Consider the following 16,466-nt stretch of genomic DNA (forward strand, 5'->3'; position numbering starts at 1 on the left):
CTTGTTGCAACAAGCAAACTCGGTTCTCTAGACTGTCACAGTGTGGCTCAGGTACAGCTGTACGTGGCCCAAAGTCATCGTCATCCGTCACAGAGTCATCATGAAATTCCATTTTGAGATTAAAGTTCAGGCTTAAACAAAGTTCAAAATTAAACAGTGATAAAAGGAAATCGAAATGACCAAGCAACACGACTAATACACTTGTAAACAAAAAGAGTATTATAATATAATAAACAATAAGTAAGAAAAAAAAACAGTAGCAAAAACCAAAGCTTTTTCAGTTACCACTCTAGCAAAAAAAAAGTAGGAAAACCCAAACTAGTAATAACAAGGAACAGTCTTATAGTGATTTCGCCTGGGTCATTCAAGAGTCCTGGACTGCTGGAAAGCGAGTTCACTAGACTCACGGGGAGATCCCAGCGTCGAGCACCTGCAGCACCTCCACGCTCCAGTCCTGTCACTGAACTGAAACCATGAGTCCACGAGCAAAACGAGAAGTCAGTCCTCACATCCAAATGAACAGCGAAAACAAATGGGAGAAAAGTTGGAAAATAAATAAAAGGGTCTCCATCAACAAAAACCCATAAACCATAAACAAGTCAAGTCAAGTCAAGTCAAGTGGGTCATTTCAACTACATACAGAGTACACAGTGAAACGAAACAACGTTCCTCCAGGACCATGGTGCAACATAGACAGTGCATACAAGACACAAGTGCAACACAAACAAACAAACAAACAGTGAAGCGTTCCACAGCGAAAATGTCCCATCCGAAAAACAGAAGCACACACACGACTGTCCGCTTAGGCAAAAATGGTCCAAAAAGAGCAAAAAACAAGTCCAATCTCGCAAACCGAGCCGAATCCAGGCGCGAGAGGCAGTAGCCGGTCTAGCTAACATGCTAGCACTAACGGCGGAAAACAGGCGACAGAGGCCTCGGGGAAAAAAAATGGCTAACCGTCAGCAGCGCAACAAGCAAAAACACACCCTGCGCCAGCCGCAAAGTAGCACAGCACTGACGGTTAACTCCACAGCTAATTGGCTTCGTAGCGACCCCAACAAGGGCTTCGTTATCCAAACTTACGAAGCTCCAAAGCCGTATACAGGCCCCAGGGCATCAAGAGAAAAGTTCGGGCGCCATTTTTGTAACGACTGGAAGTATGGTGTTAGGTGGGTGCTCTCGTGGAGAGGTGAATACTTAGCTCCATTAAGAGACACGCAGGGAACACGTCGTGCAGGGGTTTCAGAGACGGTTTTAATGAGCAATGAGAGCACCTCCACTTTACTCGTCACAACTTCCCAGACAACACCAGCTGGAGAACCCAGGCTACAACCCAGCACAGTTCACCATACGCACACACTCTCCCGCGCTTTCCTCCAAACTCTCCATGCACATGCGCACTGTACCCCACCTTAAAGTGACCGTTACAGCTTGCAAACCATCTAGATTTATACACCAGCTTCTGTCTGAGAAAGTCAAAGAGGTTAATTGAGAATTCCACCGACCAAAGCCACTGCCTGTTCTTACAACCGCCCAGCTGCTGAAGGTACAGGAGCATGAGGACCAGAACCAGTCGATTCCAAGACAGCTTTTATCCTCAAGCAATTAAGCACAGTGTATCAGTCCACAGTCCACAAAGTAATCTTGGCCTTGCTCATTTGCTGGCTGCACTGCTGTGCAGGATTGGCCCTGCATGCCTCCATGATAGGATGTGGAGACCGTACAGCCAAAATGGAGCTCCAGCATCTGACCAAAGAAGACCAGGTAGCAAAATTATTCTGGTCCAGGTCTGGCACACATCCCACTGTTTCATACAGGCCAGGACTTGCCTGGATAGTCGGTGCTAAGACGGCACTGAACTCTCTCAGATATATTAGTCTAGAAAAATAATGGGCTTAGTGCGAGTGAGACAGGAACACTGAACAACACCCAGGCAGAGGTATTTTTACTAGACCATGGGCCCTGGCCCTCTCTTGCAGCAACATGAGGAATGTCAGTATTGCAGTCTAATACCTTCACTTGTGAGACAGTAAATATCTTGTGCTTCTTTGATTCTTTATGCTACATCAGTTATTATGAATATAGCTATAGACAAAAACAAACCTGACCACTGCTGTAAGCAATGATGTAATGCTGAGTGTCAGATGAGTGACTGGTGTTTGGGACACTCTAGCCACTCATATGAAAGTGGGAGGATTCATACATGGGTATAAAGAAACACAGCCCAGTCTGTCAGGTCAGCATCACTGGACGGCACAACAGAGTCAGTTCCAGCTGACAGACCTGCGTCTCTTTCAGATGGACGACACAGTAAACTACAGGAAGAACCTCACAGTTCAGTTCTGCTTTCCTGGGAACAGTGCATCGTGCAGAAAGGAGGTCCGATCAGGCCCCGGGAATATCCTCTTGTTCGTTGTCCTCTCATGTGTATCTGTGTGCACTGTGTTTCTGAACCTGCTGGTGATCATCTCCATCTCTCACTTCAAGCAGCTCCACACTCCAACCAACCTGCTCATCCTCTCTCTGGCTGTGGCGGATCTTCTCGTGGGAATGTTTGTTATGCCTGTGAAAATAATGCAGCTGAGAGACTCCTGTTGGTATCTTGGAGAAACAGCATGTTCTGTTTCTGAAATGATCATCAACCATTCAATGACAGCATCTCTCTGTAGTCTGGTTTTGATTGCAGTTGATCGGTACATTGCTGTCAGTGACCCTCTGCTTTATTCCACTAGAATCACAGTTTCTAAAACCTCTCTGTTCATAAGTCTAGGCTGGTCTTTAAGTCTGTTGTACATCATCATCTATTTATACTTTAATCATCATCTTCTTCCATCTCAGATGATCTCCAGATGTTATGGAGAGTGTGTAGTGTCTGTAAAACACTCCTGGGTGATCGTTGACCTGGTCCTTTGTTTTCTAGCTCCTTGCTCTGTTATATTGATCTTGTATTCAATCATTTTTATTGCTGCAAGACGTCAAGCTAAAGCTGTCAGAGCTGTAACTGATGCCTCAAAGAGACATGGGTCTGCAAACTCTTCTGAAACCAAAGCAGCAAAAACTCTGGGAATTGTGATCTTTGTTTATCTTGCTTGCTGGATTCCATATTTTATAAGTTCTCTATCAGTGGAAAGTTTGACAACTTCATCAATGGTGTACACTGTGTTTGGTTGGCTAATGTACATAAACTCCTCTGTGAATCCACTGATCTACGCTATATTCTATCCATGGTTCAGAACATCAGTTAAGTTTATTGTAACTTGTAGAATATTTAAATTCTCATCTTCAAGGTTTAATTTGCTCCCAGAGCGTTTTTAATTTCAGGCTGGTTTCAGCTGACTAAGCTGAGTCCACTTCAATCACTGACCACTGACATTTAGGACAGTGTCATATAAAAGGTCCAGAATCTCTGTTTACATTATTTGTTGTATTAGACTGTAGTAAACAAACCTGTAGAAAATAATATTTTATATGAATATGAGTAATGAGGATGGAAGGGGGGTTAGATTAGTAGCTGTACGGCCTTAATAGGAGATGATGATGATCTTAATAACCTTGCATATTTAAGCATTATTTTCATAATGTTCTGTAATCAGAGACATGATTATTGAATCTGCTTTTTTATGTGAAATTTCATTTTGTGTGGCATTAAACATCCAGTCTTATGAATATTCTTCATTAGAGAGTGAGACAGTCCTACATATGCCGGTGTTCAATTATTGAAATTCTATCATTCTAAGACTGTAAATTATGATAAATATGAATCATCAGCACTAAAGCATTTTAAACCATAAATGATATAAAAATAATACATATTCTGCTAAGATGACCCTCACTGTCCTCATGTTTCAGACGGATGATGGATATTACAGGTGTCTGTTGGCTGATTTAACAGATCAGACAGTAAGCTCTCTCCTCCATTTACATTCTGCTGTACAATGATGTGACACCAGCAGCAGGCTGAAAAGAAGCACATGTTGTTGTGTTCAAGTTCATGATCAAATGCACTGGCTCAGCAAATGCTTCCAGCAGACTGGCGTGCACAATATTGGGGGCCCGTATGCACTGGCCCTTTTACAAAGTCTCCAAATCCTTCATATTCTGTTGTGAAATGTTTTGTAAAACCTCAAACTACCCCTGGAAGGCATGCACACAGCCTGACTGTATCCCTAAAGTTATGAAAGGAAGTCCAGTCTGATTGTGCAGTGCTGCTTTACTCATTTCCCACTTCTGCAGGACGCCTTCAGTTTACATAACTGGAAATCAGGAACCTGTGCTGGACCTTGGTCCTCAGTTCCCCACACCTGGTTTAGGCCATATGATAAATGAAAAGGCCTCAGGTCCAAACTTTACATACACTCTTAAAAATAAAGCTGGTTCATATGGTTCTTTGAGCGATGCCATAGAAGAACCAGTTTTGGGCCCATAAAGAACCATGTTTGTCATAGAGGTGTAGGAGTGTGACGAGCCTTTTTAAGGTCTTACAAACCTTCAACCTTCAACCTTCATGTAAAAGTTCTTTGCCAGTTCTTTACCAGGTTCATGTAGCAGTGGCCACACCACTGTCAATCACCACATGGACTGAAAGCCCAACACAGTTTGATCCATTTAGCAGGATGAACAGAAGTAAGTAAATAAATAAAAACAGTGGGATGGTGGAAACGCAGTTCCAGCACTGGAGTGAATCAAACACATGATGAAAACAATGAATATAAATAATTATAATTCCTTTCATTCCTTTACTGAACTAAGTGATCCAACACGTACATGAAGCTCTGCGTTTAGTAACTGTTGTGATCTCCTTGTAACTGTTGATCAGTCCAGCACACTCCTCCCTACAGAAGAGCTTCACCTCAGTGATGGTGGTGGGCTTTCTTGGATAAACCAAGCTTCAGGTCCTGCCACAACATTTGTGCTGGATGAATCTACTGAGTTCATACTCTGCTTTTATAAAGAGAAAATACCTTCAGCTTCATCCATCCTTTTGGCAGACTGATGTTTTTTGGAGGTCTCTGTGTTGCTGTTTCTGACTTTCTGTTAAGCTTCATTAAGGTCAAGTCAAATATATTAGTTCAGCACATTTTTAGAACCTGATTTTGTCACAAAAGTTTCAAAGAAATACAGAAAAATGACAAAAAGAAGCAAAATGATAAAACATGGAACCCCAAGTGAGCAAGCCGAAGGCCACAGTAGCAAGTAAAAGCTTCCTCCAAGCTGGAGGAAGAAACATTGAGAGGAACTGAGACTCTTCTGTCCAAATACTTTTCTAAATTATTAATAAATGGAATAATGTCACATGATCACCACATAGGTCTGTTGTCATGTGTTGTGGTATTAAGGAAGCAGAAGGAGGTCAGAATGACAGGTGAAAGCTGGACATCATCTTTCAACATTGTGGGTGATAAAGAGGAATGTCCAGGACAGTAGACTCAAGCATCAACATTAAAATCATGGTCAGTTTTAAGGTAAGACTGATTTAACAGAAAATCTTGTGTTACTGTAAAGAGTAAAACATTGACATAGCTACTACTTTAAAGCCGTCCACATCCTCTCCCTCAATATTCACCACTGTAGATCCTGTACTGGTCCCAGTACCTAAAGGAAAGAAAAAATTTAGACTCTACAGGCTTGAGGAGTCTTCAGGTTCAGATTCCTAACCTTCTCCATTATTTCAGAAGGGAGAATCATACAGCTTCTATTCTGTCCTGTAGAATATAGGTATAGTGTCCAAGGCTAGAAAACACCAGAGACATTTAGATTATTGGGTGGTCTATGCCTTTAATGGTAGTCACAGGCCTAGATGTTGTAGGGCCTGGATTCCTCAGCATAGTCCTGGAGGACCTCCTGCACTCCTGCTGAATAAACCACCTTCAGCTCCGGAAGGGCTTGGTAATGAGCTGATGATCAGGTGCGTTGGGAGCAGGTCAAATGCACAAATACTCAAATATGCATGACGGGGGGTCCTCCGGGACCAGGGATAGGAAGCACTGCTGTATGTGTAGATGCTAACACATCTGCTTCCACAGTTATGGTATGGCATTTTGTGTGGGTCTGTGTCTTTCCTGGCCCAATCACAGCTAAACAGCCCCGAACTGTGATGCTTCCACCAGCATGTATTTCATGGTTGGGATTAGGCTCTTATGTGGGAATACGGTGCAGACCAAACATTTAAGCTCTTCATTTAAGCTGAAAAGCTCCTTTTCTACATGAGATTCTTCCAGTAGTCCTCTAGCTCATGTAGGTGGTCTACATTTCCTGGAGAGTGGTGGCGTCCTCCGTGCTATCATTCCAACACAGTATACTTGCCTGATGATGGGATTTTGTATAGTGACATGATCCAGTGCAAGTGAGGCCTACAGATCATAAGTACTGGATGGGAGCATAAGATCTTCAGGTCTTTCAGTGGAGTAACAGCTCATGCACTTAATTGTAATTAATGAAAGTTAAACCCTTCTATGGTGTACGGTCTAATTAACGCATGAGAAGCTTCATCAGTGGTCTGTATAGAGGAGTTTTTACACCATTTGTTATTTGCTTTTATTGTTCTAGATAATGTAGGTTAGAATATGAATCTTTATATGATTGTTGGTATTTTTACTTGTGGATTACCCTGTTATTTACTGTAGAAAGTTCGGTAGCTCTGCATCACGTCCAAAGAGCTGTAAGAATTGCATCAGCCAGTTAGAGGTCATTGCATGATGCAATGTGTATCTCACCTGTTCACCTGAGACCACTTAAAGCCTTTCATTAGTTAGATTATTTATAACATGATATGGCCTTTAATCAAAATATTTACCTGTTTCCAGCTCCAGGTCTCCTAAGATCCCATTAGCAATGACAGTGTTGGATAAACAGGCTGTTCAGTTGAAACCTCACAATTAAAGGTGTCAAATAAACAGGGACATGGTGATGCAAGTAATTGGCTCTGCTGGGAGGTTGTGTCATGGTGTTGATGATTACTAGACCTTACTGCAACTTTTTATACTACTTATCCTGAGAGGTCATATAAGACTGGTCACAGATGTAGTGGTCAACACAATTCAAGAGGACAGATAAAGGAATCTGGAGGAGGTTTCACTTTCAGGGCTTTACCTGTATTTTGAGTGGAATCTGTACCAGCAAGTTCTTCAGCTGTTCATTCATAGCCCATGACCCCTGTATCAAGCCCACCACTGTCTCTCATGAATGGGCCACTAAGCAGAGCTTGACCTTTCACATGATGAGCTAATAAAACCTGGACAATCAAAGCAAGATAATGGAGAGTAAACTAGTTTCCTGAGCATGACCAAAGTGTGCACATAAACAGATTCAGTATTCCACTTTATTTCAAATGAATCTTGTCTGCTGGATCCCATTTTACACAAAGTCTGGGTCAGTGGAAAGTGTCACATCTGCCTCTGTAGTGTGGGCTGTATTTGACTGGCTAATGCACATCAACTCCTTCATGAATCCACTGATATTTGCTCTATTCTGTCCATGCTTCAGAAAATCACTTCAGTTTATTTGAATCCGTGTCTTTAAGCTGTAATTTCATTTCAGACCGTCTTTAACTTCAGACTGGATTCAGCTGAGAAAAGGCCAGTTCACACTCATCTGCCACATTCAAGACAGTGTCACGGTCAAAATATAGAATCATGAAAGCATGACTGTCTCTAGTTTCCTCGGTTTAGACTAAAGCTCACAGCTCTGTAGAAATGCATTGCTCTGTATGGAGTCCAATGTGACATAGATGGAGAACACAACTCAGTAATAAGACCACTGGAGGGAGACAAAGTCCCTGTAACTGGTCACTCTGAGGCCTTTTTAGAAGTGACTTTAAAAGTTCAGGCTCTTCAGCAGCTCAATAAAAGATCTGAGCTCATATATTTAAATGTAAATGAACTTGAATGACATTGGGCAACAGCTTTAGATGTCTTTAGATGTTCTGTATAAAATTACCTAATTCTATAATTCTAAAATACTGCAGAACTGGTGTGGGAGCCTGTAATCTCAAACTCTACTTATAGTCATCATTTGCTGTTTTAACACTTTGAACAGTTTGAACTTTTATCTGGAGACGAGTGAAGACTGAAGACTGTCAGAACTGAGAGCTGGCCGAGTAACATCCACATGTAACCTGTTGGCTGTGTGCTCTCATCATTTGAAGGTATCAATTAAGGTGACACTTGATTCAGAGTGATCCTTTTTAGATGAAATAAACACTCATCAGACTCTCAGTAACATCTCAGCAACATCTCAGTGATGGAGCAGCATCTGAACACATTCAGTAGATCATCAAGATGCTTTTCCTGAAGACTTCTACTGAATCCAGCTGTACTTCACTTTATTTGGAGAGTCCAAGTCCAGATCTGTAGATGTTCACCAGAGAAATGACTGATCGTCTCACAGGTCTAATACAGACCATCTCATCTTCTTCCAACAGCTGCTATAGACCTGCTGCTGACACCAGTCTGGAACTGGAGCCTAACTGGATTAGGCTGGGATTGAAGGACCAGGTTGAGGGTTAGGAATGGTTGAGGTTAGGTGTCGGAGCAGGGTTAAGGTTTGGCTTTGGGGAAGACCGGGTTCGGTTTTAGGGTCATGGTTAGGCTGAACATCTCCTGACATTTATTTCTCTCTGCAGTTGGCTCTGTTCCCTGACCATCCAGTGACACAACCCACATGCCCCCAGCAGAGTTAGAGAAAGCCAAGACAGCCCTATTAAATCAGAGGCCACCACCTGGCAGCCTGAGCTGCTGCTGCAAGAGATGGTACAGCAGCTGACTGTATCAGTGGAGGCCCACACTGATGCCATACAACCTAGTGCTGACACCATGGAACAACCTTCTGAAGGTGTGCACTCTACTGCTCAAAGCTAACTTGGAGAGGTACACTCTGATCCAAATCATCCCCAGAGGAAGATCCAAGGTGGTCTACATGATCTCCCTGATGGATGGACAGGCACTGGCGTAGGCCACCGGTCCGTGGATGCAGAACTCTTTAGACTGTACTACTGAGAAGGGTGTTCTCTAAAGCTATGCGCCTAACTTCCTTTAACCTCATCAGAAGTAGAGAGGCTGTGCCACGTCTGCTGACCCTCTTCCAGGGCACCTGCTCAATAATAGAGTTTGATTGAAGGGCAGGGTATTGTGCCAATCCCAAAGCAGGGGGCTCTGAAAGTGAGAGGATAGTGCTGCATGTTGCCCAAGCCACAAACTTTCTATCTGTGTTGGGGTTTGTCTGGTTGGAACTAAACCCTCACATATACTGGATCAACAGTGTTTTCAGATGTTATATGTTCACCTGTAAGACATGCTTCTTTTAATCTTGTTTGAGCTATTACAAGACCAAAAGAACCAAATGACTGCTATTTCACTATTTCACTATTTCAGCCTATTAGGATCAAATTAGTCATTATGACATTAGCTACTGACCAACATAGGCCTGACCGCTGCTGCAGTGATGTAATGCTGAGTGTCAGATGAGTGACTGGTGTTTGGGACACTCTAGCCACTCATATGAAAGTGGGAGGATTCATACATGGGTATAAAGAAACGTGGAAATACAGCCCAGTCTGTCAGGTCAGCATCACTGGACGACACAACAGAGTCAGTTCGAGCTGACAAACCTGCGTCTCTTTCAGATGGACGACACAGTAAACTACAGGAAGAACCTCACAGTTCAGTACTGCTTTCCTGGGAACAGTGCATCGTGCAGAAAGGAGGTCCGATCAGGCCCCGGGAATATCCTCTTGTTCATTGTCCTCTCATGTGTATCTGTGTGCACTGTGTTTCTGAACCTGCTGGTGATCATCTCCATCTCTCACTTCAAGCAGCTCCACACTCCAACCAACCTGCTCATCCTCTCTCTGGCTGTGGCGGATCTTCTTGTGGGAATGTTTGTTATGCCTGTGAAAATAATGCAGCTGAGAGACTCCTGTTGGTATCTTGGAGAAACAGCATGTTCTGTTTCTTTAGTAATCAATGGATCTTCAATGGGAGCATCTCTTTATAGTCTGGTTTTGATTGCAGTTGATCGGTATATTGCTGTCAGTGACCCTCTGCTTTATTCCACTAGAATCACAGTTTCTAAAACCTCTCTGTTCATAAGTCTAGGCTGGTCTTTAGGTCTGTTGTTCATCATCATCTATTTATACTTGAATGATCATCTTCTTCCATCTCAGATAATCTCCAGATGTTATGGAGAGTGTGTAGTGTCTGTAAAACACTCCTGGGTGATCGTTGACCTGGTCCTTTGTTTTCTAGCTCCTTGCTCTGTTATACTGATCTTGTATTCAATCATTTTTATTGCTGCAAGACGTCAAGCTAAAGCTGTCAGAGCTGTAACTGATGCTTCAAAGAGACATGGGTCTGCAAACTCTTCTGAAACCAAAGCAGCAAAAACTCTGGGAATTGTGATCTTTGTTTATCTTGCTTGCTTTATTCCATATTATATAAGTTCTCTATCAGTGGAAAGTGTGACAACTTCGTTAATGGTGTACACTGTGTTTGTTTGGGTAATATGCCTGAACTCCTCTGTGAATCCACTGATCTACGCTATATTCTATCCATGGTTCAGAACATCAGTTAAGTTTATTGTAACTTGTAGAATATTTAAATTCTCATCTTCAAGGTTTAATTTACTCCCAGCGCGTTTTTAATTTCAGGCTGGTTTCAGGTTTCAGGCTTTTCAGGTTTCAGGTTTCAGGTTTCAGGCTGAGTCCACTTCAATCACTGACCACATTTAGGACAGTGTCATATAAAAGGTCCAGAATCTCTGTTTACATTATTTGTTGTTTTAGACTGTAGTAAACAAACCTGTAGAAAATTATATTTTATATGAATATGAGTAATGAGGATGGAAGGGGGGTTAGATTAGTAGCAGTACGGCCTTAATAGGAGATGATGATGATCTTAATAACCTTGCATATTTAAGCATTATTTTCATAATGTTCTGTAATCAGAGACATGATTATTGAATCTGCTTTTTTATGTGAAATTTCATTTTGTGTGGCATTAAACATCCAGTCTTATGAATATTCTTCATTAGTTAGTAAGACAGTCCTACATATGCCTGTGTTCAATTACTGAAATACTACACTATATATTCATATATATTATGATACATGACTGAGTGATGATGATTCATGAATAGAAACCATAAAGAAAGAAAGAAAGAAATAAAGAAAGAAGGGACATCTTTTTAAATCTGTAATAAGAATGACTCCATATAAAATTCTATATTTTGAGAAGTGAAATCATCTGAAGTATCTAATATATCTCAGTTTGAGATTTTGGTAAGAATATTTTAAGATTATTTGATTTATTTCTAGATATTTGTACCTGTTGATAATAATAATATTAAATGTAATGTTTTACTGCTACAAAATCTACCAGCAACCACAATAATAATAATAATAATAATAATAATAATAATAATAATAATAATAATAATGCATTGCCAGAGCTGAAAGTGATTCATGCTCATTTATGAGACAATCACAGATAAACCCATGGCCTGGAGTCTAAGTGAGCATCATTATCTTGCTCTCCTCGTTGTGGTAGGATGACCCTCACTCTCTCACTCTCCTGTGCCCATCATTCAGCTAGATGCTAGCCATTGCAGGCCTCTGTTGATTGATGTAGCAACTCGGACAGGAAGCGTTCTCCTCCGAGTACATTCTGCTGTCCAATCACGTCTCATCAGCAGCAGTTTGAAAGGAATCAAAGAATCAGCTAGACCAATGTCAGAAACACGGGGCAGATGTTAAACACAATCACGGACCAGGGGGACACTCACTCTGGGGCTAATGTAGTACCCTGTGAAGAGGGGTGGACAATGAAAGGACACACACTGCAGGGTCTTGTTTCTTCTGTGTCGTTATGTTGAATCAACAAATACGCAGCGAGAGCGCCCCTCTCAGGCTGAAACAGGTATGAGTAATTGATCCTCTGTTCAATCCAGTATATCAGCCAATACTACTAGAAAACAGATGAAACAGATGAATGATGTCTTAAAGACTGATGACTTTTTATTTTTAACCCAAAATCTTTTTAACATCAAACTCTTTTTAAAACTGGCTACAAAACATAAACTCAGAAAAAATCTAATCAGTGAAGATAAAAGAAAACTTAACCTCTGTTTCTTAAAAAAACACTGTAACACTATAAACTGCAGTGCTGTTATATTTGCATGTTTAACCCTTTACACGAACACCAGTGCCGTGCTTCCAGATGAGCTAAACATGTTGTGCAGATCCTTTGAACACGTCATCATGCTGTACATCAGTGACCCTGTGAGACACCAGTTAGCAGAAGTATTTGCAGATATCCATAACCTTTCTCTCCGTCATTCCAGCGAGTTTTAAGCTGACCACTGTCCATGTTCCAAAGACAGACAGCCTTACCTGCTTAAATGACCGACAGCTAGTTGCTCTAACCTGATGAAGAAGACGCCTTCTCGTGCTCAAAAAGTAAGTTCATGTTTGTGTGGGAGAGGTTGTCTAATAACATCCATGAACAGAAAAGTTCAAGATTCTTTGTTTCTCTTCGACTTCATTGATGTGTCTTGCATCCATGGGGAGGCCAGCTGGGTCCCAGTCGCTGGGCCCAACCCCGTCCAGCCCTTGTGTCCAAAGAACGCACAGACTAAATTGATGCAGCCACTGAAGGTAAGAGAGAACAGCCAGCTAACCCTTTGTTTTCTCTCCACTGACAGGTCCAAAGGGAGGGAGGATTCGTGAGAGAACAAAAGCAGGACGAACGGCTCCAATAATCCTTGGCAGACATCCAGGAAGTTGATGGTGAGCTCCACAGGTGCAGTCCTGCATGCACAGCCATAGTTGAAGATGCAAGGCAACCTGGTGTACCACATCCCGTATGGTCCAGGGGGAGCGGAAGGAACAGTTGTTGGTCTCTGTTGATGTCCTCTTTGAACGGATTTTTATGGACATAATAGGTCCATTGCTGATGTTGGCACGTGGGCATTTAAGCTACATGGGCATCCCCATGGAAATCCTGAGAGACCAACGAACTCTACAAGCTGATGACAGACCTATGTATGCTACTCCACATCCATCGGTTGCACATGTCTTTGCACCATCCTCAGATGGACGGCCTTGTGGAGAGATTCAACCAGATGTTGAAAGCAGCTCGTGACCCAAGTCGACTGTGACAGGGACCTCCTCTTGCCCCATGTGCTTCATGCCATAAGAGAAGTGCCGCAGGTCTCAAGCTGCTGTACTCCCGTCGACCACAAGGGCTACTGGAGGTGCTAAAGGAGGCCTGGGAGAGCCAACCCTCACCAAACAAGTAATAAACTATGTAGAAGACATGCATTGACCGAGGTTCGCCTCTTCTCAGGAAACAGATGGGGGTGGTCCAAACAACAGAGCAGCATGTGTACAACCACGCTGCTCAGGTCCAGGAATTCCTGTCAGGAGAATGCATTCTCATCCTCATCAAACCGTGCCCAATGGGGAGGAGCTGACCAGACCCCAGAAAAAAGGGCTCTCGGAGTGTGTAAACCATTTCGAGGATATGTTCTCGAGGATATGTTCTCCCTCCAAACGGGATGTGTGGGTCTTTCTGGGCTTGGCAGGTAAGTATCACCGCTTTGTCAACAATTTTTCCGGCCTCTGCTCCCCCCTTTCTGACGTCTTCAAAAAAACTGGCCTGAGAGGGTGAAATGGACCAAAGAGGCAGAGGATGTCTGCAAGAGGGTGATGGACTATTGTATCTCCTCTTGGTCCCCACACTACAATCTTCTCCTCAGGTAATGGAGGAGAGCCCTCACATGATATTGTCTGGGAGAATGCTGCCTCACAACCCTGCAACCATCTCCTGTCCTTGGCTTCTTTGTACTACCTTTCTTATTGGTGACTGGAAATTTTAATAAAGTCCCCTTTGAGGTTATTTTGTTCAACACCCTCTTTCTCAGTCTGGTTCTGGCCAGAGTTATGGTCCTATTGGGCCACAATTGTGACAGATGACTTTCATGTGTTTGAAGAGGTTTGGAGACACCTATACTGATGTCATTTCTGTGCCCAAGTGCACTGGAGAGCCACAGTCATGCTGGAACAGAAGAGACCTTCCCCAAACTGGTTCCATATTTTGCAAAAAATACAATTGACCAGAATGTCTTGAAAAAAGCTGAGGCATTAGGAGTTCTCTTCACTGGAACTAAGAGGCCCATAGACCAACCCCTAAAAATACATAGCATTATCCCTCCTCAACCAAACATAACCTTTGGCACATTGCAATCAGGCAGGTAACATTCTTCTGGCATTCACCAAACCCAGACTTATCCACGCAGAGGGTGGTGCGCACAGTCCAGCACATCACTGGGCTTGCAAACTTGCATCTAGATTTATACACCAGCTTCTGTCTGAGAAAGTCAAAGAGGTTTATTGAGAATTCCACCGACCAAAGCCACTGCCTGTTCTTACAACCGCCCAGCTGCTGAAGGTACAGGAGCATGAGGACCAGAACCAGTCGATTCCAAGACAGCTTCTATCCTCAAGCAATTAAGCACAGTGTATCAGTCCACAGTCCACAAAGTAATCTTGGCCTTGCTCATTTGCTGGCTGCACTGCTGTGCAGGATTGGCCCTGCATGCCTCCATGATAGGATGTGGAGACCGTACAGCCAAAATGGAGCTCCAGCATCTGACCAAAGAAGACCAGGTAGCAAAATTATTCTGGTCCAGGTCTGGCACACATCCCACTGTTTCATACAGGCCAGGACTTGCCTGGATAGTCGGTGCTAAGACGGCACTGAACTCTCTCAGATATATTAGTCTAGAAAAATAATGGGCTTAGTGCGAGTGAGACAGGAACACTGAACAACACCCAGGCAGAGGTATTTTTACTAGACCATGGGCCCTGGCCCTCTCTTGCAGCAACATGAGGAATGTCAGTATTGCAGTCTAATACCTTCACTTGTGAGACAGTAAATATCTTGTGCTTCTTTGATTCTTTATGCTACATCAGTTATTATGAATATAGCTATAGACAAAAACAAACCTGACCACTGCTGTAAGCAATGATGTAATGCTGAGTGTCAGATGAGTGACTGGTGTTTGGGACACTCTAGCCACTCATATGAAAGTGGGAGGATTCATACATGGGTATAAAGAAACACAGCCCAGTCTGTCAGGTCAGCATCACTGGACGACACAACAGAGTCAGTTCCAGCTGACAGACCTGCGTCTCTTTCAGATGGACGACACAGTAAACTACAGGAAGAACCTCACAGTTCAGTTCTGCTTTCCTGGGAACAGTGCATCGTGCAGAAAGGAGGTCCGATCAGGCTCCGGGAATATCCTCTTGTTCATTGTCCTCTCATGTGTATCTGTGTGCACTGTGTTTCTGAACCTGCTGGTGATCATCTCCATCTCTCACTTCAAGCAGCTCCACACTCCAACCAACCTGCTCATCCTCTCTCTGGCTGTGGCGGATCTTCTCGTGGGAATGTTTGTTATGCCTGTGAAAATAATGCAGCTGAGAGACTCCTGTTGGTATCTTGGAGAAACAGCATGTTCTGTTTCTGAAATGATCATCAACCATTCAATGACAGCATCTCTCTGTAGTCTGGTTTTGATTGCAGTTGATCGGTACATTGCTGTCAGTGACCCTCTGCTTTATTCCACTAGAATCACAGTTTCTAAAACCTCTCTGTTCATAAGTCTAGGCTGGTCTTTAAGTCTGTTGTACATCATCATCTGTTTATACATTAATGATCATCTTCTTCCATCTCAGATGATCTCCAGATGTTATGGAGAGTGTGTAGTGTCTGTAAAACACTCCTGGGTGATCGTTGACTTGGTCCTTTGTTTTCTAGCTCCTTGCTCTGTTATATTGATCTTGTATTCAATCATTTTTATTGCTGCAAGACGTCAAGCTAAAGCTGTCAGAGCTGTAACTGATGCCTCAAAGAGACATGGGTCTGCAAACTCTTCTGAAACCAAAGCAGCAAAAACTCTGGGAATTGTGATCTTTGTTTATCTTGCTTGCTGGATTCCATATTTTATAAGTTCTCTATCAGTGGAAAGTTTGACAACTTCATCAATGGTGTACACTGTGTTTGGTTGGCTAATGTACATAAACTCCTCTGTGAATCCACTGATCTACGCTATATTCTATCCATGGTTCAGAACATCAGTTAAGTTTATTGTAACTTGTAGAATATTTAAATTCTCATCTTCAAGGTTTAATTTGCTCCCAGAGCGTTTTTAATTTCAGGCTGGTTTCAGCTGACTAAGCTGAGTCCACTTCAATCACTGACCACTGACATTTAGGACAGTGTCATATAAAAGGTCCAGAATCTCTGTTTACATTATTTGTTGTATTAGACTGTAGTAAACAAACCTGTAGAAAATAATATTTTATATGAATATGAGTAATGAGGATGGAAGGGGGGTTAGATTAGTAGCTGTACGGCCTTAATAGGAGATGATGATGATCTTAATAACCTTGCATATTTAAGCATTAT

At 42.6% G+C, this 16,466-nt stretch overlaps 3 protein-coding genes across 3 annotated transcripts; all 3 read left to right on the plus strand.

The window, feature by feature from the left end:
* The first annotated feature begins 2,289 nt into the window (after positions 1–2,289).
* LOC140536887 (trace amine-associated receptor 6-like) lies at positions 2,290–3,315 on the plus strand. The gene has a single exon (XM_072658954.1). The coding sequence runs from the start codon at positions 2,299–2,301 to the stop codon at positions 3,313–3,315; it is 1,017 nt and encodes a 338-aa protein (XP_072515055.1). The 5' UTR covers positions 2,290–2,298.
* A 6,295-nt stretch (positions 3,316–9,610) lies between these two features.
* Positions 9,611–10,636, plus strand: LOC140536886 (trace amine-associated receptor 6-like). The gene has a single exon (XM_072658953.1). The coding sequence runs from the start codon at positions 9,620–9,622 to the stop codon at positions 10,634–10,636; it is 1,017 nt and encodes a 338-aa protein (XP_072515054.1). The 5' UTR covers positions 9,611–9,619.
* Positions 10,637–15,184: 4,548 nt separating this feature from the next.
* Positions 15,185–16,210, plus strand: LOC140536885 (trace amine-associated receptor 6-like). The gene has a single exon (XM_072658952.1). It carries the CDS (start codon positions 15,194–15,196, stop codon positions 16,208–16,210), a length of 1,017 nt encoding a protein of 338 aa, XP_072515053.1. The 5' UTR covers positions 15,185–15,193.
* The last annotated feature ends 256 nt before the right edge of the window (positions 16,211–16,466 follow it).

This window comes from Salminus brasiliensis, chromosome 16 (genome assembly GCF_030463535.1).
Source record: "Salminus brasiliensis chromosome 16, fSalBra1.hap2, whole genome shotgun sequence".
NCBI lineage: Eukaryota > Metazoa > Chordata > Actinopteri > Characiformes > Bryconidae > Salminus > Salminus brasiliensis.

What these genes read in the sequence shown, in the direction of transcription:
- LOC140536887 (XM_072658954.1), top strand. Translation starts at nt 2,299, where the DNA reads ATGGACGACACAGTAAACTACAGGAAGAACCTCACAGTTCAGTTCTGC.
- LOC140536886 (XM_072658953.1), top strand. Translation starts at nt 9,620, where the DNA reads ATGGACGACACAGTAAACTACAGGAAGAACCTCACAGTTCAGTACTGC.
- LOC140536885 (XM_072658952.1), top strand. Translation starts at nt 15,194, where the DNA reads ATGGACGACACAGTAAACTACAGGAAGAACCTCACAGTTCAGTTCTGC.